The following is a 25,530-nucleotide window of genomic DNA, read 5'->3' as shown; positions in this document are numbered from 1 at the left end:
ATTGGCTAGTTGAAAGAAGGAAACTTGGCAAACCTAAATTATGTCTTTCAAGTGCTGCATGATATCACAAGAATATTTTTTGTCTAAAACTACTGAGCCACAAATGTGTGGCTTGATCAGGGAAAGAAAAAAAGGATCAGAGAAAGAAACAATGGTAATTACACGAGGAAGAAAGTTTTGCTTTGCTGATAAACCACCAACTAAAACTAGTGTGTGTTAGTGTGTATGTGTTTGAAGTTCATCACTTAATGCTGAGCCCACACAAACCAAATAATACGCCACATAACTATGTGTATCCCCACTACCCTTGTGGTAGGGCATCTGGATGATGCGAGTAGGAAAACGTGACTGCGGTTTTTTCATTTTCCCGAAATGAGAAACATCTTGTGCCAAGTACTGTCGGCTGCCTATAGACATCTCAGCTCATCAGCTTGTGAGACCACACGGGCCTTTGCTCAACTCTGGCCAAGCGTGCAATCACGGCTGCTCATTAGATTCTCTTAAAGGACAGAGGCGACATCTGCGAAGACCATTATGTCCTGCAACATCCACAAGCTGCCATTCTCTCAATATGTCTGTCACTTTACTTTGCCAATTACACTTCAGTTAGGCCCTATTGGTCCATCTGGTACAGGATAGGGGAACACTGATCTGGACTGTGGTATCTCATACATATCTGTTTCCTTTAAACCTGCCAAACTAAGTCAGATTTAATAATGTTCTGCAACTTTACACGTAAACTTTTAAAGGCTAATGTGGTAGCCAGAGCCTCCTTCTTGTGTAGAATATAATCTACTCAGGGAGTATAATAATGGAATTGAAGGAGACAAATCCAGTTTGATCATACGAACTTGAACAGTGAACCAATATGACCACAGTGATTTTTATTTTAGGAAAGAGTAACCCAACACTCTTAGTGTTAAATGCAAAGCTGCCGGGCCTCCAGGCACTCAAAACTAAAGTGGTTCATTTGTCTCCTGGCACATCCTGTTAAGTAGTGGATAAGGCCATTATCATTACACAGATTGCCATACAGGTCTCCACAGGGTAATTAGGGTGTCTGCCGAGTGTCCACACTAATCCATGTCAATATAAGGCTTTGATTCTACTGAGCGTGTTTGGATTTCTCATTTAAAGGTTTTCCAATAAGATTGTGACATTTAGCATTAAATCCAAAAGGGTAGCTCAGTTTACCACAGGGAAAATGAAACTGTAAAGTGTTTTAAATCTACTGGCTTAGCAAGATTAAATACTGTTACTGTAGATTATAACAATAGTTCAAACCATTTTGAATTCCAATAACTTTTAAAAACTGTGCAACAATAATAATAATAATAATAATAATAAAGGAGTAAGATTACCAAAAGCCCTAAAAGGATTAAGAAGGAAAAAAATATATCAAGCAAAACTAATATCTTCATGAACAATGACTAATACATGATGTAGGAATACTACAACGTATTAGTTTTTTCTAGCACTCCAACACATTGTCCGTGATAGGATTAGGGGCGGGACTTCTTTAAGCTTTTCACACGACTGAGCCGACCAGCCAATAAATCAGAGCAAACTGAGTTCTCCTTTCAGACAGAAGGTGAAAAGAAAAATAAAGCACATTTTTAACATTAAAGCATGTCACAGTAGATGCACAAAATACAAATATGAACCTGAAATTTGCCATAATAGGGCCCCTTTAATACAGTTAGGAATTCAAAGTGAAGACTAAGATGGTGTCCATTCAAACTACCAAAATGAATCTCATATACTGTGATATAACTGTGGAGCTGACCTTTTAAAGTTGATCACTCTGGCCTACGGTGCAGTTAGAGGACACAAAGGGACACAACCTCAACTCCAAAATACTTCTAATCTAACTTCCTTACTGCTGGAATCAGCCATGTGCACCGTCTGACAGATCCCTCTGTAATGCGCCACAGTTTTGCCAGGGGACCCGTCAGAAACCCAGTGGTCCTGTTTAAAATGTGTGTCAACCACAGGCCTCCAAATCACTTTGAAAGTTCTAAGTAATGTTCTGAATAAAAGCAAAAACATATTGATGTACATGTCTTTGTCAACATTCATTCAGCTCACAAAGCGGTGGTTTGGCCTAAGGGGCAGTTTTTATATTGAGAACGGATGAGAAGCCAGCCACTGTGGGCTGTGTGATTATATCTTAGATTTTCTAAAGTGGCTCAGAGTTGAGTGTTTGATTGCACTTGTTGTGCAGAATATAACCACTTGCCTTACAAGAGGGAAAATATTCACTTTTATGGCAAAACATATATAATTCAGTTACTTGTTTGCTTTGAAATTACATTTCTTGACATGTATATAGACTTTTTCAGTCTATATTTGAGTAAGATGTTAGAGTGCTTTGATTTGACTGATGATCTTTGGGAGTCATGCCAGTGTCTGCAGTGATTTATGTTGCCCACTCAAGATGATTTCTTCCCCCCTTCCAGGCATATTGTGGTCTGTGGTCATATTACCCTCGAAAGTGTCTCCAACTTCCTCAAAGACTTCCTACACAAGGACAGGGATGATGTCAATGTTGAAATTGTTTTTCTCCATAAGTAAGTTCCTTATTGCTAACTGTGTAGATCAGTGGAACACAATGTCTGAAACAATGCACAGTATGTATTTAAGGTGCACTAATCCCTCTTCTCTATTCTCTGTGTGCTAGTATTTCCCCTAATCTTGAGCTGGAAGCCTTATTCAAACGACATTTTACGCAAGTAGAATTCTACCAAGGATCTGTTCTCAACCCTCACGACCTCGCCAGAGTGAAGGTACAATTGGTGACGGGGCTCTTGGAGAGTTGAAATCACAAACAATTATTGTCAAGGAGGTTCAGCTAAAGTGTAGACCACATTTAAATGATTAGGATCCAAATTCCATTAGTAATTTTGCGTTATTGTTTTAAAGTTTCAGTGGGTAAAGAGAGTGAAGGAAATCAGTGCATGATGGCATGGCAGGGTTTTCAAATGTGTATTTCTTAAATGAATAGAGTCAGAAGAGAATTTCATATTAGTATGAGGCCCTTTGATCAGTATTATGACTAAATAAAACTAACATATTACGTTAAGTATTGACTGTACTGTTGACATCTGTTTCTTTGGTTCTCCACACAAAGATCGAGTCAGCAGATGCCTGCTTAATCCTAGCCAATAAATACTGTGCAGATCCTGATGCTGAAGATGCCTCCAACATCATGAGGTATTGTTTCCTCTGAACTTGGAAATCAGTGGAAAATATGAAGATGGTTTTACATTTTGTCTGTTTTTCTTGCAGGGTTATTTCGATCAAGAACTACCATCCCAAGATCAGAATAATCACACAAATGCTACAGTATCACAATAAGGTAAGACGTTTTTTGACCCTGTGATGTATTCGGTTCCTTCGCCTCATCCGCAACATTTAGATAATCATTTGGTTAAATCATGTGACCACTCACTCAATTGCTCTCTAATCCCTGTACTAATCCCTGTGACTGTATGTCACTAGGACATATAAGATCGAAAACATTTCTATGGACTTTTTTGTTCCTAGTTTTTAAAACAACATATACATGAGTACATCATACATTGATAGAAAATTGTTTTTGAAATGTTTTTATTTAGAAATGTTGCCAACACAAAATACAGTGAACATGTACTCAGACGAATATTCAATTTGTATTATTAGATATATTTATAGATGATTAGCCGTTACCCCATGATTCCAGTCTTTTGCTAAGCTAAGCTAATCGGCTATTGGCTATAAGCAGTATATTTGCCATTTCAACATGAGAGTGGTCTGGATCTTTTAATTTAACGCTAACATTCAGCCAGGGAGCAATTCTTTTTTATAAAATATGAGTACTTTACTTGGTTTTCTGTGTCTCTCGTGTGATCAGGCCCATCTGCTTAACATTCCGAGCTGGAACTGGAGAGAGGGTGACGATGCGATCTGTCTGGCGGAGCTGAAGGCAGGCTTCATAGCCCAGAGCTGTCTGGCCCAGGGCCTGTCCACCATGCTCGCCAACCTCTTCTCTATGAGGTCCTTCATTGAGGTAACACAGAGGGCAAGATTAACTTGCCTTGTCTCAGTCACTTCTTCTGAACAGACCAAAGTAATATGGATGAATGAATTCTGACATTGGGTTTTTGTACATTAGATGATTTATTCAGGAATTGAAGGCAAGATTATAAGTGGATACTGTAGGTTATTTGCTGACAGATGGACTAGATCTATCAAACACAGATCATTCCCTAGACATTTTTTGACATCTTTGTCCAGAGACAAGACTTCCATTTGAGAGTTTTCAGTCGTTGTGGCACATCATATTTTACTGTGACATTTCATATGGAATCTGTTTAGGGTTTCTGTGGCTCAAAATTGAAGAGGTGCTTGTCTCTATCAAAGAACTGTTCTCTTGTCATAAAGATGATGGATCAGCTTATAATGACCTGGCTGATGTTGTGCGGTGGAACATGTGCAGACCATATTGGGCCGCTACTGGAAGAAAACTGTTGCTTTTTTTCCTCCTTTTTTGTATCTTCACATGTGACATTTCCATGCTTGTTTTTTTGTCAGATTGAGGAGGACACATGGCAGAAGTATTACCTAGAGGGGGTGGCTAATGAGATGTACACAGAGTATTTGTCCAGTGCATTTGTCGGCCTCACCTTCCCAACTATCTGTGAGTAAGTATCACTCTTTCCTCTCTCAGCAAGCCCACTGTCAGTGGTAGGTATTCAATTCAATTCAAAAACCTTTATTTATCCAGGTAAAATCCCATTGAGATCAATGATCTCTTTTTCAAGGGAAACCTGCAATTATAATATAATGTATAATTCTAAAGTGAAGAAAGACAGACAGGATGTGAATTTCGAAGGCGTTTGAACACATCAGTCTTTTACCTGTATACTGCTGTCCTCTACTGTAATTACTGCACTTGTTTTCCAGGCTGTGTTACGTGAAGCTGAAGCTGTTGCTTATTGCCATCGAATACAAGTCGGAGCAGAGAGAGAGCAGGTTTGTTTATTGCATCTTTCTTCCACTAACATCAGTTATAACTGTGGTAAAAGTGAGCTTGTGTGTGACTCACTTCAAGTGGATTTTCTTATACAATATCTTGTTATTTTCCTCAAATCTTCTGTTTGCCTTAAAAAACAGTTGATATTCATATTACATTTGATGACATGAAGTTGGTGAATGTCATTTGAATGATAGCATGCCAATATGAGCATCAGCACACGCAAAAACACAAAATAACATTTTCAAATCAGTCAGCGAGCACAAGGCACATACCTTTGTGCCGCAAGTCTGATGCCTTTACCCAACCTTGCAGGTATGGAAGAATACATCTAAAATAAACTTGGTTGATATGTAAACTTGGTTACAGAAGTAACCGCTCTGCAACAGCCTTTCTTTGTTTCATTTCGATTACATTGTGTTGTCAATTTAGAGATACATTTGCGCCAATTTTGCTGCACATTCTAATCTATTCTAATTTACTGTGTCCCTGTTAAGTCTGTATGATAACCACTAACTCTGCATCAGTGTCAGTGTTATCACCAACAATAACATGAAGTACTGTTGTTCAGTGATCTCTATTGCCAAATCTCACCCACCCTATCCCATTCGCCTTTGTCAAATGTTTTTTTCTGTGTATTGACAGGTTCCCATGGCAACAACATGGACATTTTGACATTCTAAGTTAAACACAAACTTTAGTAATTTTTAAATAATAGATATTCTAGTTGTGTGCATATTTGAACCTATTTGAGTGCTTTTTTGTCTGCGGCCTTAATTATTTTTAGCTAGTTAAGTTTAATAGTTTTTTTTTCTTCTTCTGATGACACCAAAATGTGTTATTTTACTACAACATATATTTTCTAGAAAATGTACAGCCACAAAGTTAGATGCCATTTGGTATTACTCACGCCCTTGTCAAAAAAGTATTGATCTATTTCGAACATGAAATAATTAAATTGTGTATCTGTACAGAGTTGTGCTCCATGCCGCTATATAAGGTGCACCTACTTAAAAGGAAGAGAAACTTTAAAGAAAGTAATTTCTCCTCTTCTTTTATGTTCATGATAACTGTTTGATTTGAGATGTTTCTTGTTGTTTGCAGAAGCCGAAAGCGGTATGCCCTCTACCTTATCTTACTTCCCAAAGTTCCACCCAATCTCCACCACTTTAAAGCTTCTGACTTTGGAAGTTTCCCCAAGGATATTTTTCCAAACACTATCTCACAGGCTTCTTTTCTTACTCTTTTTTATGGTGTCCTTTGTGCATAATGCACTAACTTCTTTGCAGGCAGAGAGAGGATAGATAAATTGGACATGTTTGTAGAAGTGCCGTTTCTTTGTCTTTGCTGTTGTCGCTGTACCAAGGCCAAACGCTCACCCTCTCCATATATACCTCTTATTTAATCTTTTCAGTTTTGTCCTTTTCCTAGTTTATTTCTCTCACTTTCAGTTCTTTTTCAATGTTGCTCAGTTTTTTCCCTACTGTATGTTTGCTTTGCCAATATATTTATTCCACTCATGGTGTTCTATAATCAGCACGTTATGGTTGTTAGACCTCAGACGTGGTGTCGATAATCACTGATAATCTTGTTTTCTACATTATGGATTTGATCTTTAAAACATTGGCTAATTATCAGCCATTGCTGCAGGCAGTGGCTGGTATTTATCATGTCTGTTTCTTCATGGTTTTAATACACCAGCAGCACCTTGCCTTGATGATTTCACACTCCAGGAAGATCATGGAGCTGTACAATTTAGATATCATTGAGTTTATCTAAGATGATATTTCATAATTTCAGGTTAACATTTTAAAAAGCGCTCCAGATTTTCACTTTTGCATTCCATCACCCTCTCATGTGTCAGTGCTACATGTATATCCATCTGTGCATGTCGGTATGTCTGGTTTGTGTGTGTGTGTGTGTGTCTGTGTGTGTGTGTGTGTGTGTGTGTGTGTGTGTGTGTGTGTGTGTGTGTGTGGTGTGTGTGTGTGTGTGTGTGTGTGTGTGTGTGTGTGTGTGTGTGTGTGTGTGTGTGTGTGTGTGTGTGTGTGTGTGTGTGTGTGTGTGTGTGTGTGTGTGTGTGTGTGTGTGTGTGTGTGTGTGTGTGTGTGTGTGTGCATTTCTGTGCGTCTCAGCCACTATGTACAGTCAAGTTGTGCGTCTCTCGAGTAGATGTTCTTAAGTGAGGTCACTTCCTGTCAGTTTGGTGTTTGAGAAACAATCCAACTGCACAGAAGTTACTGCAGCCGTCTGCATCTACGTACCTGTCCTTTTACCTGTAATTATTGTCTTCATGCTGTGTGGTAACTGCATGCTATGATGCTTGCTTTGTTGCTCACAATATGAGGTTTTGATGTGTTTTAGGCTTTTATTCACTAGTTTGCATCTGAATGTAGAAAAATGTCTTGGATAGATACTCCTGTACAATCTCAGATTTGGGCAGCAATGTTTGTGGAACTATCTTTATATGATCTGTTTCTTTACATTTATTTCCACTAAAAAGCATGCCAGGCCTGATGCCTGTTTACGTCTATGGGGGCCATTCAATCTGAGTGAATGTTGGATGCTATTTTACTTATTTGAAGGAAAGATGTGGAGGGACAAATCTGATCTGCATGCGATTTGGTCACAGCCTGATATGCGTATGGGTTCAATTGCTCCCTAAATATTTTATTTTTATTTTCTCCAATGCAGCCTTTTTCTAGAGCTCAGAGGAAAGATGTATTAAGAGATTATTTTTTTCCGATGCACTACACAGATAACATACCTATTCAAAATGATTTGCTATAATGTAACAAAATAGTTATTGCAAATAGAGAAAAAGGTTATAATCAAGTTGATAAGAAACACTTTAATCCAGCACTGACAAACATTTTGAGCAATAAGAAGTGTTATTTGCACAAATTGGAAATACGAGACCGTAAGAGTAGATGATAAAAAATAATCAATTGTTAATCATCTTTCATCTGGGCTTTTCGTATTTTGACTTCTGTCCCCTAACGGTTTGTGGGTTCAGTGTTATGATTTCTTAGTTCACACTCACATCATTGATGATTGTTGCCCACAGGTGACCATTAATGACCAAGGTGTGTGTGTGTGTGTGAGAGCATACAGTATGTGTGTGGTGTCTACTCTCTGTCTCAGTCTAATTAATGGGGAATGATACAGCCAGTCGTTTAAAGTGCTTCTATATATTTTTTTTTTGTCCAGCTGTTAGGCATGCCATTATATATGTTTTATTATATAAGGGCTTAAGATATAAATATGATACATATAATATTTAATTAGAAGTCATTAACTTCCTTTTTGAATTGCATTGTAATTATTTGCCCACTACATTACAATGGAGCAAATTCACTTCTTTTTGTAATGCGAGTTAATCTGCCTGAAGACTTTACAATCCTATATGGACTACAGCAGAGCTACTGGGTAGAATATGCTTAGCTTTGAAAGGAAAAAGAGCTGTTCATTCCCTTGCATCCCACTGTCAATTACTAACACGAAAACAACACGCAGCCATGTCTCAGTGGCCACCATAACATTTGTTTTCACTAAATGACTGTACTTCTAACAAATAACATGTAATGTATATATGAGTGTTGACACTAAATCCACTCCATAGACACAATTGTAATTCTTTCTCCCCTTGTGCCTTTACTCGTATCTCTCTGTCCCCCCTTCTTACCCCTGGGCATTTCAAAATAATTCAGTAAAGAAAATAATTAAAATTCAATGTGGTATCATACTGTTGTACATTCTGTCTATCCGTGTGAGTATCACATCATCAAATTGCCCAAAATCAGAGATGTGTTTTAATGGTATCACCAAATAAATTATGAAAGTTAAACCATGTGTTGAGAATGAAAAAAGGAAAAAGCAGGTCCGATTAGCGGCTTCAACAAAGGCTGTGTACCATTCCTCTTGATTAGCATGTTGGGTGCATGAGTTGCTTGTTTTCCAGAAGTTAATGAGCATGATGTGTCTTTTTCTCTGATTACCCAGCATCCTCATTAACCCGGGAAACAATGTGAAGATGCAGGAAGGAACTCTTGGGTTCTTTATTGCCAGTGATGCCAAAGAAGTGAAGAGGTAATTTGGATTGAAGCTGATCATTTATTATGTAAAAAGGACATGTTGATTATTCTAAGTGGTGAACATTTATACTGTGTCACTTTTAGGGCATTTTTCTACTGCAAAGCTTGTCATGACGACATCACAGACCCTAAGCGGATAAAGAAATGTGGCTGCAAACGATGTGAGTAGCTGCGCCTTCATTTTGTCCTTTTGACCGCCCTCTTTCCTTTCCTTTCACTCCAAAACCTCCCAGTGGGTCTGTCTGTGTCATTATGCTTAGGTTTTACCAGTCTGAACACTAATAATATACCTCTCATTTTGTTGTTGTTTCTTCTGTACTGTGGCACTGTTTTTAAAGGTTATGTATGTTGTCAAACCATTATACCCTTAGGAAAGTGTTTATTTATATGGGTCCCATTTTGAACTTCCATTACACTCATTACAGTAAGATCATCATTTCATATCCGATTTTTTTTCTTGTGAAATGCAGTTCTTGTCATCTTAGTGAGTGTTTTGTGTTTGGTTGAAATGGCTGAAAATGTATTTTAGTAAATTGAATACAAAAATTAGGAACAAACAGTAGATATACTTTCAATGGTATTAGTTGACAGAGAAAGAACAAGACATAAGAAAACATTAACGAACCCTTATCCATCTCCTGCATGAGAAAATAAAATGACCTATGCAGTATAAGCCTGTATACTGAACATTATACCATGCATAGCTTTTTTGTATGAGACAATAAGCTTTTCTCTGCAACCTTTAACGTTTTTTAAGGAAATGACCCACTGTATTATCATTTTCACACCCTCCTAATAAGAGCTTTTCAAAGTATTGAGCTTAGTCACAGTGTTCTTATTTAAGACTTCACAATACACAAATGTCCCTGTCAAATAGATATCCCCCCCCTTTATTTATGCAGACATAACATTACCATTAGGCAGGCGCAGAACATGAATATAACCTGACCTATGTACGGCAGTCACTTGTCAGGACATGTTAGCCACCGGATAAATAATTCAGGTGAATATCCCATATTTCCAGAAAAGGTTACAGACAATTAAAGTAAGCAGCCTTTCACAGACAAAGCTTGGTTTTAAAATAGATACCCACCATTTCCTTCTTTTGTCTGTGTCATTTCAATTATTAAGACAATCTCTTGCTTTCAAAGCTCAATAGAATCAACAGGTCTTTCACACTCCAGTTACATTCAGCTAAAACTGTTTACTTCTGTTTGCTTCCTTAATATATTCATGTCTCAGAGCCAGGTGATGGACATGGCATTATGTTTTAACCAATTAGTTTCTAACAGGAGAGTTGCATTTAGAAATACAACAGTTCCATTACCGCTATGGAAGTCTATCTTACAGTATATTCTGTTCTATCATGTTTTATCCTCTTGTGTTGTTTTCCCCATGTTTCTTTATGACCAGTGACACACTTTTGATGTATTTCCTTCCCTGCTGCCATTGGAAAACAACACTTTATTTTATCTACTCACTGGTAGTGATTTATTGTGAGTAAAAAGAAAATGGTTGTACTGTTACTTGCGTGCAGTGCAAGTGTTTTTTTTCCTCTTCAGCAAAAAGTATACTGTATCGATGTTGCATGTACCAGTGTAGCTTCTGCATCCCTCTCCTTGCCTCTCATTTCTACACTGTGCTCAGACCAGACCAAAACCAAAACAGCTGAAATCAAACTCAAACAAGCATCAGGCCTCCTCATCATAGGCCCAGTCATCTGATGCTTTTACTAGTTGGAAATGACAATTGAATAAAGTGTGACTTAATCGGATGTGGCCGATGAGCTCTGCCGTTTTTCCTAACTATTTGATCATCGACTTCTAACCACTATTTAGCATTTGGAAGCCAATCTGCTGCAAGTCTTATGTCATTACCCTTGATTAACCTCCTTATAGAGTCACGCTCCGACAAAGTACAGAAGGAACGTAATAAAAATCTGAGATGCCGTACAGTAATCACAGATTTAGAGGAGCTAACACAAGGGAAGAAAAAAAATACAAGAACCACTAAGGTTTCAATTGATCTGCTTTCTGTCAAAGGAGGTTTTGTGTGTGGCTGTGCTTTCAGAGAGGAGAAAATGTCCTTGTGGGAAGTTCTGCAAATCTTAATGAGCTAGGTTGCCAAAACACAATCAAAACAATCTGGTCTCCCTCCTCTGCTCTGTGATCTCAGCCGCTTTCTAAACTCTGGGTCCTCGCCCTACTCTTGTCGAGGTTTCAGAAATCATCAATTCCTCTCAGAATTGAAATGTCACCTCACCAGTGTTGTTCATTTCAAATCTGGACAGTTGTTAGGCTGTTACTTCAGTTTTTAAAACATATTTTCAAGATTCTATTCAACTCGTTGCACTGGATGAAGTCCACAAGCAATACAGTAGTAATTGTCATAGCATTAGGTTGCCACTAGATGGTGGTGCCATGCCAGCGTCATGTCCAATAATACAATATTTCAATTGTGATGTCTCTAGACAGAAAACCTAAACCCCCCTCGAAACCTGTTCAGCAAAAATGCAAGGATCAACTCAAATGTATTTCTGTGCATTTGCATCATATATTCAAACGTTGTCATCCGGAGATGGCTTCATCAATATTTTGTTTATATGATATAGTGTAGTTAAACATTTGTCTTCTGTTCCCTTTTCGTCTCCATAGGAAAAAGCTAATGTTTACTCTTCAGCTACTTTAACAATATCATTTATCCTTGCACTCTGGCTGAATATGGATTATTTTATGGGGATATATCAGGATGGTGCTTTCTTTGGGACATCCTTTGTATTCAACATATTGCCCTGATAGCTTCTGTTTTAATATTTTGTGCTTTGGTGGATAATAGGAGTTGGTTGACTGATCAAACCCATGCAGATAGTTTATCAGGGCAGCCGTCATGTTGAATCTTCCTTTAGGAATGCCCTGAAATGGACACCTTAGCATTCTAGGGCCAGAATCTAGGTATTTGTTAAGTCAGAAGTCAAAAACATTGTCGATGTGTGTGTCTTGTGTTGACCATTACAACCCTTCCACGTGTCAATATTGTACATTGTAAACATACATTACTGTACTGTGGTCTTTCTGCTTAAGCAACACCTCTGAAGTTAGGACATTTCAGCATGAAGTGATAGCCTCGCTGCACCTTTTCTGCCATACCTGCAAACTGTTTGGATACTGTGAACAGTTGTCTCTCTGCCTCCCCTTGTTGCTAAGAACAGAACTGTGTTTGCTGCATGCTTATTTCATGCTCATAAGGCAAATGTGCATGCCGCAGGATACAACAGCCCCTGATGCAGTCATCCCATGGGTTATGTTCTGCGTTTCCCATTCTCTCCTTGGCCAGAATCTGAAACCTATTACTTCATCCGAGATCTTATATTCTGATATGGCTCAGAGTCAAATATGCTGAAAGTGTCTCTGTAAAGGTACCAGACAGCATTAGTGTGCTGTCTGTTTGCACCTTGGTAATGAGAGAATGGGGACCAGGGACTGTTTCTGCCCAGAGTCACAGCAATCTAGATGTGCTACTCTGGGGGCTTTCACTCCTGCTTCCCTCGGGGCTCAGAGCTTCAAACACACACATTTACACACAGCGACACACGTATACAAACAACAAAGACAGGAAGTGGCCATTCTTTTGGCTACAGGTTAGCTAGTAGTTAAAACGTTTTTGTTTTTTTTGTGTTGTACTACTTTCACATACCCAAAGAGTGCATTTCTTGCATTTTTATTTTTTAAACAATACAATCATAGCGGCATTCATGTATATTCTTATGAATATACATTTACTAAAAACACTAGGAGCTGGTTTTCAGACACTTTACATATATGCAGCAAAGCAACACAAATATACCACTTTCTTAGCATAAATCCAATTCTGAAACGCAATAGTGAAACACATTTGTACCTTATTCATTTCCATTGATAGTCAATTTGGTACGAAAAAAGGAGAGACATAATTACCCCACTTATTTGCAAGTTATAAACCCTGAATTTACACAATTAAAAAATATATAGTGCAATACTTATAAACTAATATTTTTAAGAATGATGTTTTCTCTTTCAAAAGTTACATGAAGAATCACAGCAAAATTACAAACATCATTATTCTCTTTAGATTATTTTTGCACTCATACACATACAAGTGGAGCTGGCCTTGGGGAGTGGAGCAGTGAAGGCTTTGAATAAACAGTAGCATGAATTGGCTCATCTAGCCAGTAGAATAGTGCAATGCCTTGGACAGAGCCGCTCCAGCTGCATGCTGGGATACAGGTACGTGATCCACTCCTTTAGCCAAATGGATAGAGGATGTACAAATGTGTGAAACATTATATGAGTTTTGCTGCTGAAGACATTGCTCATGCCTCTCTTCCCTGAATGCCTCCCGCCCACTATCCTTTCTCCTCACCCCTCTTTCCCACTGTTATAGTTTTGCCTTTTGACCTGTTACAGCCTTAGCACACAGCTTGACCTCTGCAGACTAAGTCGAGAAATAATGAGCTGGCTTTTGACCATTTAATTACAAATATAGTGTCCAAATTGTATTTTTTCAGTCAAAAGAAAATGTTATTGGATGACTTGTTTAGTTAAAGTAATTGTTGTAATGTCAGCGCTTAAATGTTTAAGTTAAATGTGTGGCTTTAGTCTGTCAGAGCACGTGGCTAAGGCTTGCACTTTCTGATGAAGATACCTTCCGACTTCCCCTGGATGAATATTTCTCCTTTTGCCATTAACCTGCTGCTTTTCCTTTCCTCTCATCCCAAAACATGACTGTAGCCAGGATGTCCGTCTACAAAAGAATGAAACTGGCATGTTGTTTTGATTGCGGCCGTTCAGAGCAAGACTGCTCTTGCATGTCAGGCAGTGTACATAGTAACATGGACACCCTTCAGAGGGCCTACCCACTTTCCTCTGTCTCTGTTCATGATTGCGCAACCACTTTACGTGCCTGTAAGTTACACCGCCCAACACATGCTGTTACATGTCTGTGGTGTGTGCTCCATGTGTATTGTACCTCGCAGAGGTGCTGTACGTGTACCTGTGTGTCTGTGACGTCTACTATGTGTGTAATCCGTTAACCGTGACTCCATAGAATGTATTGATTTTTGTTTATGAACAGATTTTACTTAGCTGTTTTCCTTCTTTCAAATGCAATCTATCTATCTACCTATCTACCGATCTATGTTCAGTTATTTACAGTTGCATTTTTATCATATTCTGTTTATGTTTTCCATCATTATCATTTGGTACTTTTATTTTGTGAGTGTATTATGTGTGGTGGGTCAGTGGTGGTGTGGCTCTGTGGTGCTGCTATACTGTACAATACTGTAGTTTTTTTACATGTGGCTACCGCATGCTGCATCAGTCATGCAGTTCTGTGATAATATCACTATTTGATTTAATGTGTTTAAAACTGTTGGAGGTAAGGTATCTGTGTATTCAATAATGGCACGTATTTCTGAAGGTTCATCCTACAATTTAATGATAATGTCTGTTAAATTATTGTTTTGTATATTTACTTTGAAAGTCCTTAATAACCTTAGTTAACATTGTTTTCAGTTTCTACACTTTTCAGTTAATCAGCTTTGCTTCTGTTCCTTTTTTTCTTTTACCTTTTGAAACAACTTTGTAGAGATTTTAGTTTCCCCTTAATGACGAAGATAAGAGAAAATCACACATGAAACAGTTTTTGGAAGATTCCTAACAGTCTTGCAGATCATTGTAAATGAGGAGCAGATGTTAAAACACGTTTTTATCGGTGACACTTCTATCTCAAGCAGCTGAAATGCCGTTTTACTCTTTTAGGAAATTAAAACAATATTAGAGCAGGAAAAACACAACAATTACCCAGTATTGTTTTTGGAACAATAGTCAAATTGAACATTTTACCTATAAAATGTTCTGCTTAGCCTCTGCTCGCATATTGTTTGAAATGGTCTTAAGAAAGGTCTCTCTGTCCTGCAGTCTTAAACCGTCTTAGACACATACACTGAGAGAAGGAAGGAGAATTAGGAGGAAGGAGAAGAAAAACAAAATGGGGGGAGAGAGGGGTTTTGTATCGCACAGTAAGAAAGAGGAAAGATAAATAGATAAGTAAAACAAGAAAAGACAAAAAGGAGCTACAAATAGTGATAGTTTGATTGATAAGAAAAGGTAGGAGGATGATGGCAGATCACCCTCCTTTTCGATTTTCCTTTTGAGTGGATAGGAAATACTAAATTGTTCATCAATTACACATGGCAGCAGTTGGCCTAGCTATCAAAGCCTTCGGTTTAGACGTACAGATCTGATTTCCTCCTCAACATTCTCTCACCGTATGCCGACTCAGCCTAGATTAGTGTCAAACACGCCATGATGAGTTTGGCTTGGCCTCTTGTAGTTCGGCCTGCGTGGATATCCCTCGGTACCAATTACTGGCCATTACATGGTTACTGATCTCACTTCTCCCTCAACCCCTTGTAGGATTTCAGAAAAGCCGCCTCCGTCTTAGATTTATTTCCCTTTTTAACTCTGACTTTGTCTGAACAAAGTGAGTTTAGTAAAGGAGTGCATTGGGCTTTGTCAGTCAGGGATTGGTGGATTTCCCCTCCCCATTCCACCTCTTTCCCCCCCACCAGACTGACAGGATAAGACGTCTTTATCCATGATGACTCCATGCTCTTGTACATCTGAACCAGATTTAGTGCTTGGATAATTGATTTCTTAAATAGGCCTCTTTCACTTAAATGCACCCTGTGTACTGATGCACGTTCGGACCACACATACGCAGTGCGACACAGAACCCTTCATTATGGTGATTTAAACATAAACCTCTGTGTTGCTTTATGGACTTTAATGATGAAATTAATAACCTTTTTTAATGTGCATTGATTCAAGGGGTTTATTATCTAAAAAGTGAAATAGATAAACCTTTTGTGCACATAGAACAATTAAGCGAAATTGTTTAATGCAGAATACCGTTATGATAGATCTTTCATATATTTAATTACTTGAATTGATCATGGAATATATTATTTGAAGTACAAATAAGATGATACATGAGCATGAGTTGATCTTTTGCATACAAATATACTGTGTGTGAAACATTTGACAGAAGCTGAGCTATTTCTACCCCTTGTGAATAGTTAAACATAACGTTCAAAGCACAAATTGTGTATTTAGGTATAGCAGAATATGAAGTAGAATTCCCCCTTGTATGGTTGTGTATACTGGTTCTTGCCTTCTACGTCAGAGTCGTTCCGGCTGAAATAGCTGTTTATTTTGGTGGTGTTTCCTACTTGCATATCTTCTTTTGTCACTTTATCATCGCAGTTGGCAAGTAGAGATGTGACAGGTTTATACAATTGAGAGACTAAAGCTGGGCTATGGACAAGGGTTTGGGACTCAGGAGATGCTTTCGGCTATTCCTCGGCCTTCTGGGCTCTGTGCACGTGCATGTGTGCATCTGTGTGTGTAGCCACATGCACTTTTATCTCATTGCTGGGGACCTTATCTATCCTGACACAGAAATTATGTTTTCATTTCATTTTCCCAGCCCTGCTGGTCCGTCACCAAACCTGCCCTGACAGCTCCTGTCCACCAGGCAGGCTTGGTCCCCCCCCCTTACCCTCTGTCCTATGCCGCCTCGCTACGCCCCAGATGCTAGCCAGTTAGTCTGCCGCCTCTGCGGTGCGGGCAGATTGCTAGAGACAGATGCCAGGGCCACTGTGGGTCCCTGTTTGAGGATCTGTGTCATAGGCCAGCCCTAGGCCCTCACTGTGACCTTTACTGCTGGAAGAGACTCTGGGAAAGAGAGGGGAGTGTCAGCAGCTCAGAGCTCAGTTCAAGTCCGCTTGAACCAGTACTTCTATTGGTACCAGTCTTCAGTGCCTCCTCAGTCAAGGTCATACACTCTAATTCCCAGATAATTAATAGTTATGGCATAAGTGGAGACCTTGGTCAAGCATTTTCAAAGAATAACCCAGGAGATTTGAAAGTGTAGCATTGTACCCATCTTTGGCATCGTCCTTTAAAAAAAGAAAGTCAATTTGTGCAAGAGATGTTTACTGCACGTGAAGATCAAGTCTCTTTGCATTGGTGCTCTGTAAGCGCAGCTGTTTTGACTAGCGAGTGTCTGCTGTCTGTGTTTTGGACGTCTACATGCCCTCATATGTGAAGTTGATGTCTTTGTTCCCCATGGTGGCTTTATTTGTTCTATTTACAGACATCACAATGCCCATCACAATTAAATCAACATGTAATACTTTGAAGTATTAAATGAGAAAAACATTAAGTTGTTGAATCTACCATTGAAACTGTTTACCATTAAAATAGTTCTTTGATGGCTTTAGATTTGTTTTAAACAACCATTAGTCTGCCATTACAGTTCATTAGAGGTTAAGTACACTTTCCTAAAAGCATGGCTCACTCTGAGAATGGATAGTTCATTTCCCTCAGCCGTCTGCACCATCATGTTGTTCTTTAATCGTTACCACTATAAGGTTTTTACAAAATCTCCATTATTTGTACCTTTTTAATATCTGGTTCATCCTCTTCACTAAAACTCTACTTCATCATAGTTACATTTGATTTTATTTCCATGTCTCTATTTCCTAATGTGCCTGTTTCATTACATCATTTATCCCCCTGTGTGACCTGCCACTTGTCTTTGCATTCTCCTCAGCCAAATATAAGTATAATGGATATGTCAGATCACGTAAGTGTGTTTCTCTGTCCTTCTCCATTCTGCTCCAGCTCTGTGTTTAGACTGTAGAACCCTCACAATGTCATGTAACATAAATAATACTGATGCTTTGCTTTAGTATTTGCCTTGTTCTCCCTTGTTCCTTTAGAATAAACTGATGTTGTCTTATACAGAGACAAAGTAAACGTACCGTTTAATAAGTGTTAAATACAATGTTTGACTCAGACATATTGTTTATTTTAACTTAAATAATTTCAATATATGTTGACCGTAAATTAATAATTTAATTAATAAGTTCCTGTTATTGATAGCAACTGAAAATAAATTATTTTGTGTTTGATAATACCATGTAGTTCCATAAAATACTCTTTTTGTATTGTGCTGCATGTAGCAGCAGATGGCGCTACAACACCAGGGAACAGTGGAAGTCAAAAAGAGGCTGGCGTTCGATTCAAAGCTGATTGCAATTTAGGTAAATCTTAAATTATTGTTAAATGCATTATTTTTTGACCCTACTGGTTAAAAGTACATGTAGCTCTGCTATGCTTTTGTCACTTCAAAAGCAACAGTTTCCTTGTTTTATTCAATGTATTTGTTCTTTACTGATTTCTTTTTTCCTCTTTGAAATAGTGGCTCAAAAATAATTGCAGCTGTCGTATATCAGTTTAAGTTTGATCTTTAGAAACAGCAATGCATGGCATAAAAGCTTTTTCATGCAGTTGCAATGCAGATAAAGAACAAAGCTCGCTCATGCAGCAAACCCCGTAAAGGCAAAGCCAGCTTCGCTCACATACAAAAGTAAACATTTGTAGTTGTTATTCCTCTGCCTCATCATCCAGTTTACATTGGGTCACGGCGATCTGATAAAGCTTGCATGGTGGACAGTACCGTCATGTGATTAGCATTTCAGGAAGGGACAGTTGCCGTCTGGGTTGTTCAGGATGCACAGTGGACCTGCCAGGGCGGGTGAGCGCTCTCTAACGCTGCACGTGTTTGACAAGGGCCAGATGAATCCAGGAGCTATCGGTGGCGCCCCGTAAATCAAGGAGGCAGCTGACGGCTGGGATAAACGTCTGTTTATCGCCCGGGGCCACCCAAGCATGCTCTCTCCTCCAAACAACCAACCAACCACCCTTCCACCAAAGGGAGAACAGGGCTCCTCCTTTCCCATTCAACTTAACAACCACTTCAATACATGCAAACATACGGTTTGACTCTGCAGCCTCAGTCACAATGTGTGTATGTGTCTGTGTGTGTTTGTTTGGTATGACTGCTGGGTGAACATCAGGCTTCTACATGCAGTAGAAAGTATTTATTCTCATATTAGACACAGCAGGTTGTCACCGGACATACTGGTTATCCTGCTATGTTAGTTAAATTCAGCATGTTTGAGAAAAGATGCACTTTTGGTCTGGACTCAAACCTCATTCGACACCACACACACAATCCTAAATGCATTTTTAATGATACAAAGTTTTTGAATTAGTAATATTATAAATTATTAGTTGTAGCTTTATATTGTTGAAGTGAAAGTACTGGTACACATTATGCTTGAAATGACACAATGTCTGATTGGATTTGACTGGCTTAAGCCAAGCCGTGTCTCTGCTTTGTTCTACCACAAATTGTAGCACAAGTAAGAAATACAAACGGAGAGACTTTTTATTAATTAATGTTTGTCACTAATGCAAAGTAAATGTCACTGTGAACATTTCAGTCAGGGCGTGTGCCAAGTAGATTGGAGATGTTAACATTTCAGAAAATAAATGATAAATGATTCCTGCTTTGATGGCAGGATTTTTTGACTTTCAGAAGTCACTTATTTAAAAATACAATTAAATGTGTGTGTTTGATTCTTATGCAGATTTTTAAAATACTAATCACTCTTGTATTTCAAATAACATAAATTAATTCCATTTGTTTAAGGAGATTTTCCTTTAAACCAAAAATCTATATAACAAATATAGCAACAAAGCTAGTGTTTTCCACAGTTAAACACTATAATTTAAATACTAACAAATTAATTAAATTAAAACAGGCTTTCTCACACTTTCTATTCTCCATTGTTTTAACAGTAATGGATGAAGGTAGACCTTCTTTTCCAAAGCGATCTGTTAAAACCACCGGCTGCAACTCCACCTCCATCACCTCAAATGCATTCCTTTCCAACAACTTGCACCCCAACAAGGAGCCCCTGTTCAACCCGGGCAAACCCAACATCTCCCTTGTTAATAACCGTAAAGGAAGCCTGCTCCCCCTGGGGCCGGGGGCTAGGGCTGACCCCTCGCTACTGCGTCTCAGTGTCTCAGGTCCAGGAGACGTGGCGGCCAGAACCCTGGCTGAGAGTCGTCTGAACCGGGCCCGCAGTCTGCCGGTGAAATACCGCTACCACCCCAGTAATGCCATGCAGCTCAGTCACAGTAGGCACTGTAGGTTGCCCCCTTAGCGGGATGCATCAGTCAGTAACACCGCCTGCTCCGTCCCTTCATATTTTCTTGTTTGCTGCATGACGGTTCACTCTGCTGCTCGTGCTGCTTTACACAGATTTGCCTGCTAGTGGCTGCTACTGTCTACATAGGGTGACTTCCAAACTGAGGAGTGCTAAATTATGTGAACTTAGAATATTCAGAATAAACACAAAATAGTTGCTTATTAGTGTCTATTTTCAGAAATGCTGCGACACTTCTGAACTCTGAGGATACTGAGCTTACGGTTTATTCATTACTGTAAAAGCTTTTATTACCCTAAGGTTGCAAAGCATTTCATTGAATTGTTGTGGAATGACAAGTGATTTTAGAAACATTCTAAGTTTAAACCAGGAAGCTTGTTTGTCTAACAATATGGAGAGGAATGTATTGTTTCTAATGGGATATTTTTTGGAGTACATAAGAGAGAGAATTATGTGTTAAGTGGAAATTGCTTGTTCTATTAGCTACTCCAAATGCCCAATTGCATAAAATAAATGTCAGAGAATGACATTTTATTAGAAGGCAAAGTCATATTTCTTATCTTTTATTAGCAGAATTAGGTGACAGCCTTGGACGGGGGCTCAGACAATAATGAATTTCCACATGCTTGGAATAGTCACGGCTTGCACATTGATTCGCTCTAATATCATGCTGTGTTATTGATTTCTAACCAAAAGACTAATATGGGTTTGAAGTGACGGTGCACTTGGCATTTGCGCTGGGAGAGTGCACGGTGGATAAGAGTTTCTCGGTGCTTGTCTAAAAGCTCTTGAAACTCACAGACAGTAGTGAAGATCAGACTGCTGTTAGTTTGCCTGAAATCTTCAGACGCCTGGGCCTGGCCTCAATCTGGCTGCTCTTTCTCGTCCTCTCTGTCTGTCTGTGAGTTGAGCAAAGTAAGAAAAATAGAGTGTTTTTTGCACAGAAAAGCATATTTGGCAAGAAGGTGAAGTTGAATCTGATAAAAATAATCCTTAAAAAACATTGTGGCTATTGATCAGCGTCTTGCAAATGCTTAACACCAAAGCATCAAACACCAAATGGTTCATCTAATATAAATAGTTAATTTTTCATTTGAACTTAGACCTGGCTGTCTTCTAGTGGATGATGATGTGTTTGTTTTAGTTGCTTTAATAATCCACTAATTTGTGCCCTGTCCTTAGTGACGTGTGTTGAGTGCTAAGTGTTCTCTTGGCATGGAGGTAGACCTGTAGAAGAGCCATTGTGCGCTTTAGTTTAGAACTGGAATGACAGGGTGCGGTATAGATAGTTTTGTTAAAAACCAAACAAAAAACTATCCTCTCAAAATTCATCTACATAACCTTTATCTCATTGTCATTGCTTTTGCCCGCGCCCCACTGACAATGACAGTCTGTACCATCACATGGCAAATAATGGCGTAGGTAAGCATGGTCACTCTGATGCAGACTGCTAGAGGTCCAACCATTTGCAAAATGTAGCAAGTGTACTGAAAAAATGCAGTAGTGTATTTCTGAAAGCCCTGTTAAAGTAGACCGTAGAAGAGCCAACATCTAGGGGGTTTTGGGATGTGACCCTTCCGTAACATTTTCAGTTCGTAAATTGGTTCTTTCTCCGTGGTTTTCTCCTGCCTTTCTCAGATTTACCATTGTCCGTTACTAATGCCTTCTCTATATTTTCTCAATTTGACACTGAATTATTAATTTCCTTTTTCTTCTGTTGATTTTTTTTGTTTGCAATGATTGATTGAGTGTTGGCTATTTTTTTCATGTCAGGTCCAGCACACTTCCATCTGTCTCTATTCTGACATTCTGTGCATGTGTTTGCAGTCGAAGACGAGCATCCATCAACTCTCTCGCCCCAAAAAAAAGCAGCGCAATGGAGGGATGCGAAACTCACCCAACAACTCGCCCAAAATGATGAGGTAAGAGAAGCTGATTTTATTCTCCTTCCAGCACTTCAAATGGGGAGTGAGAGGAAGTCAGAAGCAGGGAATAGGGGAGGGAGGACAGGAGGAAAGGATGGAGGGATGCGTGTGAGAGATACTTCAGAGGCGGATGGTGAGATGGTGGGAGTTTGGATGGATGGGAGGGGGCAAATTAGGGGTGGCAGAAGAAGGAGGTAAGAAACTCTGTGAGAGAAAGAGAGCGGAGAAGTGCCCTGTTTGGCACTGGCTGTTTAGGATGGCATGCTGTCAGCTGTTAATGACAGAGCTGAAATAATATTTCTGTCATGAAAAGCATCTGTGAGAAGCCGTTTGAAAACTCCTCTGGCTTTAAAGTCCCAGCTGTCACCTCCTCCGGTCTGGTCCACATGTGCTCCTTAAACAATGCTGGCACTAATGACACCAGCAACCAATCAGAGCGACCTGCATGGTTACTTTGCCCTCAGGCTACTCCTCTATTGTGGGAACCCCTGTGAGTACTGTTTCTGGTACTTAAGGCCATATGTGCGATGTATCATCACAATCAAATATGAATTCAAATATTACCTTCCTTTTATCCTGTCCTGTGGAATTAAATTGCTGTTAATTGATTTTGAAAGATAAAAGGGGTAGGTTTTTGTGCTCCCCCGGCTACGAGGCGGGGTTAGCAACACGGCAGCGTGGATAATACAGGGAGGCCGAGCTGTGCGCATTGGGAAGGCAGGATGAAGGCATGGTGGAGAAGATCTAAGAGGACAGGAACACTACGCTGCCCTACTCTTAATTAGGGAAAGTGTTTGGGTTGTCATCTCTACGAATTGACTGTAATTTAAAGAGAAAGCTGCGTGTTTTTTGTCAGTGTAAGCTACATTAGAAACTCCTGTATCTGAATTGTGTGGGTACAAAATAAATACTAATGGATTTTACATCTTGAAAAACTACAAAAAACCAACATATTTTAATATCTGCTAATACAAATATCACTTAAAATAGACTTCATTTCTATCTATTAACTCTTCAAATCCGTTTTGCTTTTGGTTATTATTTTGCTGTGGTGTATTTTCCTTTTAGTTTAGTAGAGTTCTTTGTATGTTGGTCCTGCTTGCTTCCCTTAGGCAGAGTTATCCGTGTGCGTTAGCATGCCTATGTGATGTCGTCCAGTATTTTGTCGGCCTCCCCCTCAGTTCTCCACAAAACAAGCACTTAATAAGCCTTCACACTTGCCGAATCATTAGCCCAACACAGAGTCATACCCTTCAGTCTAGTTTGCAACAGAGAATCTTTTTAGTTGCCCTTGCTCAGAGGGAGAATGCTTTTTTTGTAGAACTGCTAGACATTGGCACATTTCCAGCTAACTGCTCGTTTAAAAGGCTGTTTAGTTTGCCTAACTTAAAGCACAAAACCCTTTCTTCTCTTCCTTTTTTTGCTTAGGAGATGGTCCCTGTTTGACATGTAATATATGCATCTTTGCTTTGATCTCGCAGTGATAATAATTCTTGCGAGTTATTTACTCAGTTTTGAAAACGCTTCAAAGCGGTGTCAAAGTTTTCTCAGCTTTAGGGGTGCTTCAGTATTCTGCTGGCTCTTGGGTACTGGGATGACAGGTCCTCTGTTATAGGTGTAGATTTTTTTCCTTGTCTTAGCCCTCAGCAAAACATCAAATTACCCATCACAGTCCTCAGCCCCCCTTCACAGCTGCCCCCGTCAACGTATAACACCATATATATTAAACAGTTGTGCTTTACAAGGTGAATTTTATGCACAATGAAAAGTGATTGTTTGAGGTAGCCTTAGGGATACTTTATTCTACAAGCAAGGAGGGGGAACACACAGTAGAGAGCTTGCGAGAGAGTGAGCATACGTATCAAGTATGGTTTTTACAGGACTTGCAGCCTGAAGGCCTTTGTAAATAAATAATGATCAACAGATTGGCTGTGGGCTTTTGAAAAGCATGCCTTTGTCAGTTTGCATGATGGGGGAAATTTTCAAAGCAAGAGGCTGCCTTCGTAGTCTGGCAGAGAGGGATTGTGGGAGCACGCCCATCCCCAGTTTGTGACTGCAGAGTGATGCACTGGAATAACTCAACTCTGTTTGAAATATATAGTGAGGGAGGCAGGGAGGGAGGTAGAAAGAAAGAAAGAAAGAAAGGAAGAGGGTGAGAAACTGAAGGGAGATATGCTGTAAGGGAAATATTTGTCCTATATAAAAGTGCATCAGATAAAATATTGTTTCTCACCAAGGAAATATGTTTACTTTGCAATCCTAACTTTGAATTTATACAATTTTGAAGTGTAGAGAATGTTTTATGGGGCGTAAACTTCCCGGTGGTGAAAGAAAAATGTATTTAGAAATGAATATTTGTATAGGGTAATGACACTTTTGCGTCCTAGCTGGCTTATCCTCAACATGCCTTAATTGTCAAGTTGCCAATGTCACGTGTCACCGTGCTAACAAGCTGCAGTGACACCATGGCATTAACACCATTCTCACAAACCTTTTTGACGGGTCAGGCATCCAATCGCAGAAGATGTCACAGTATTATCTGCAGCTGATATCCCTTGGGCGTGGCACTGTGGCACACACGTCATGTCTGCTCTCGCCGAGTCTTGTGCTAGGTTCATCCTGAGGCAGGGAGAAGGCAGAGGGAGGAGGAGGTGTGTGGAGCCCGTGACAGCCTGCCAGTCACACCGCTGACAGCTCTGTGAAAGATAGCTGTCTTGGCAGAGAGAGCTGGAGCGGCAGCCCGCCTGCATGTGCCAGTCAGCCCCTGTGTGGAGGCGAGCAGAGCTGAGCAGATTGAAGTGACGGGGGCTCTGTGGAGTTGATTGGCGCAACACGCGGCTCTGGATGAAAGATTCAGGCTGAGTGTAAAAACACTAAATGCTGTCAGTGTTATTATCACCTGCACTAACTGATAGAGGGGAGAGAGGTGGAGAGAGAAGGTGGCTAATTGACAGCTTTTTTTTTTTTTTTACTCTTACTTTTACTGCATTGGTATGCAACCCAAATGCTGGCTGAAACATCAAAGCGTTGTCAGTGAATGACAGTGTTGATAGAGGAAAGAGAGAATACAACTGAGAGAGATGTATGTCAAACTCTTGAGATATTCTCTCCCACATTACTGAAATGTCTGTCTCTCTGCACTTCCCTGTTTTTGCTGTTTTAACCTAGGGTTTTATTATTTTGGTTGAATTGTAAATAAATTACATTTGCATTGCTGTGAAACACGCATTTATTCCGGAACAATGCTACATTTCTTCAGTTTATCCTGACTCAGTGTTTTGGATGAAATGTTATGGATTGCCTGAAAGACTGTGAGAACCCATCTTGTAGGATAAATGCAAGAACAAGAGAGGCGGTCTAACGGGCCTGACAGGA

The 25,530-nt window shown here is 39.5% G+C and overlaps 1 protein-coding gene across 1 annotated transcript in view; it reads left to right on the top strand.

Moving 5' to 3' along the window:
- Nucleotides 1-25,530, top strand: part of kcnma1a (potassium large conductance calcium-activated channel, subfamily M, alpha member 1a) — a 151,432-nt gene that overhangs the window by 102,947 nt on the left and 22,955 nt on the right. The window contains 11 exon segments of the mRNA XM_034237785.1: nt 2,460-2,570; nt 2,681-2,786; nt 3,131-3,213; nt 3,289-3,358; nt 3,893-4,048; nt 4,573-4,682; nt 4,945-5,013; nt 9,017-9,103; nt 9,193-9,269; nt 22,058-22,086; nt 22,088-22,152. Of these exon segments, the coding sequence (XP_034093676.1) occupies nt 2,460-2,570; nt 2,681-2,786; nt 3,131-3,213; nt 3,289-3,358; nt 3,893-4,048; nt 4,573-4,682; nt 4,945-5,013; nt 9,017-9,103; nt 9,193-9,269; nt 22,058-22,086; nt 22,088-22,152 (963 nt within the window).

Source organism: Gymnodraco acuticeps, unplaced genomic scaffold (genome assembly GCF_902827175.1).
Source record: "Gymnodraco acuticeps unplaced genomic scaffold, fGymAcu1.1, whole genome shotgun sequence".
Lineage (NCBI taxonomy): Eukaryota > Metazoa > Chordata > Actinopteri > Perciformes > Bathydraconidae > Gymnodraco > Gymnodraco acuticeps.
The sequence above is the reverse complement of the archived record's forward strand: the minus strand, read 5'-3'. Positions and strand labels throughout refer to the sequence as shown.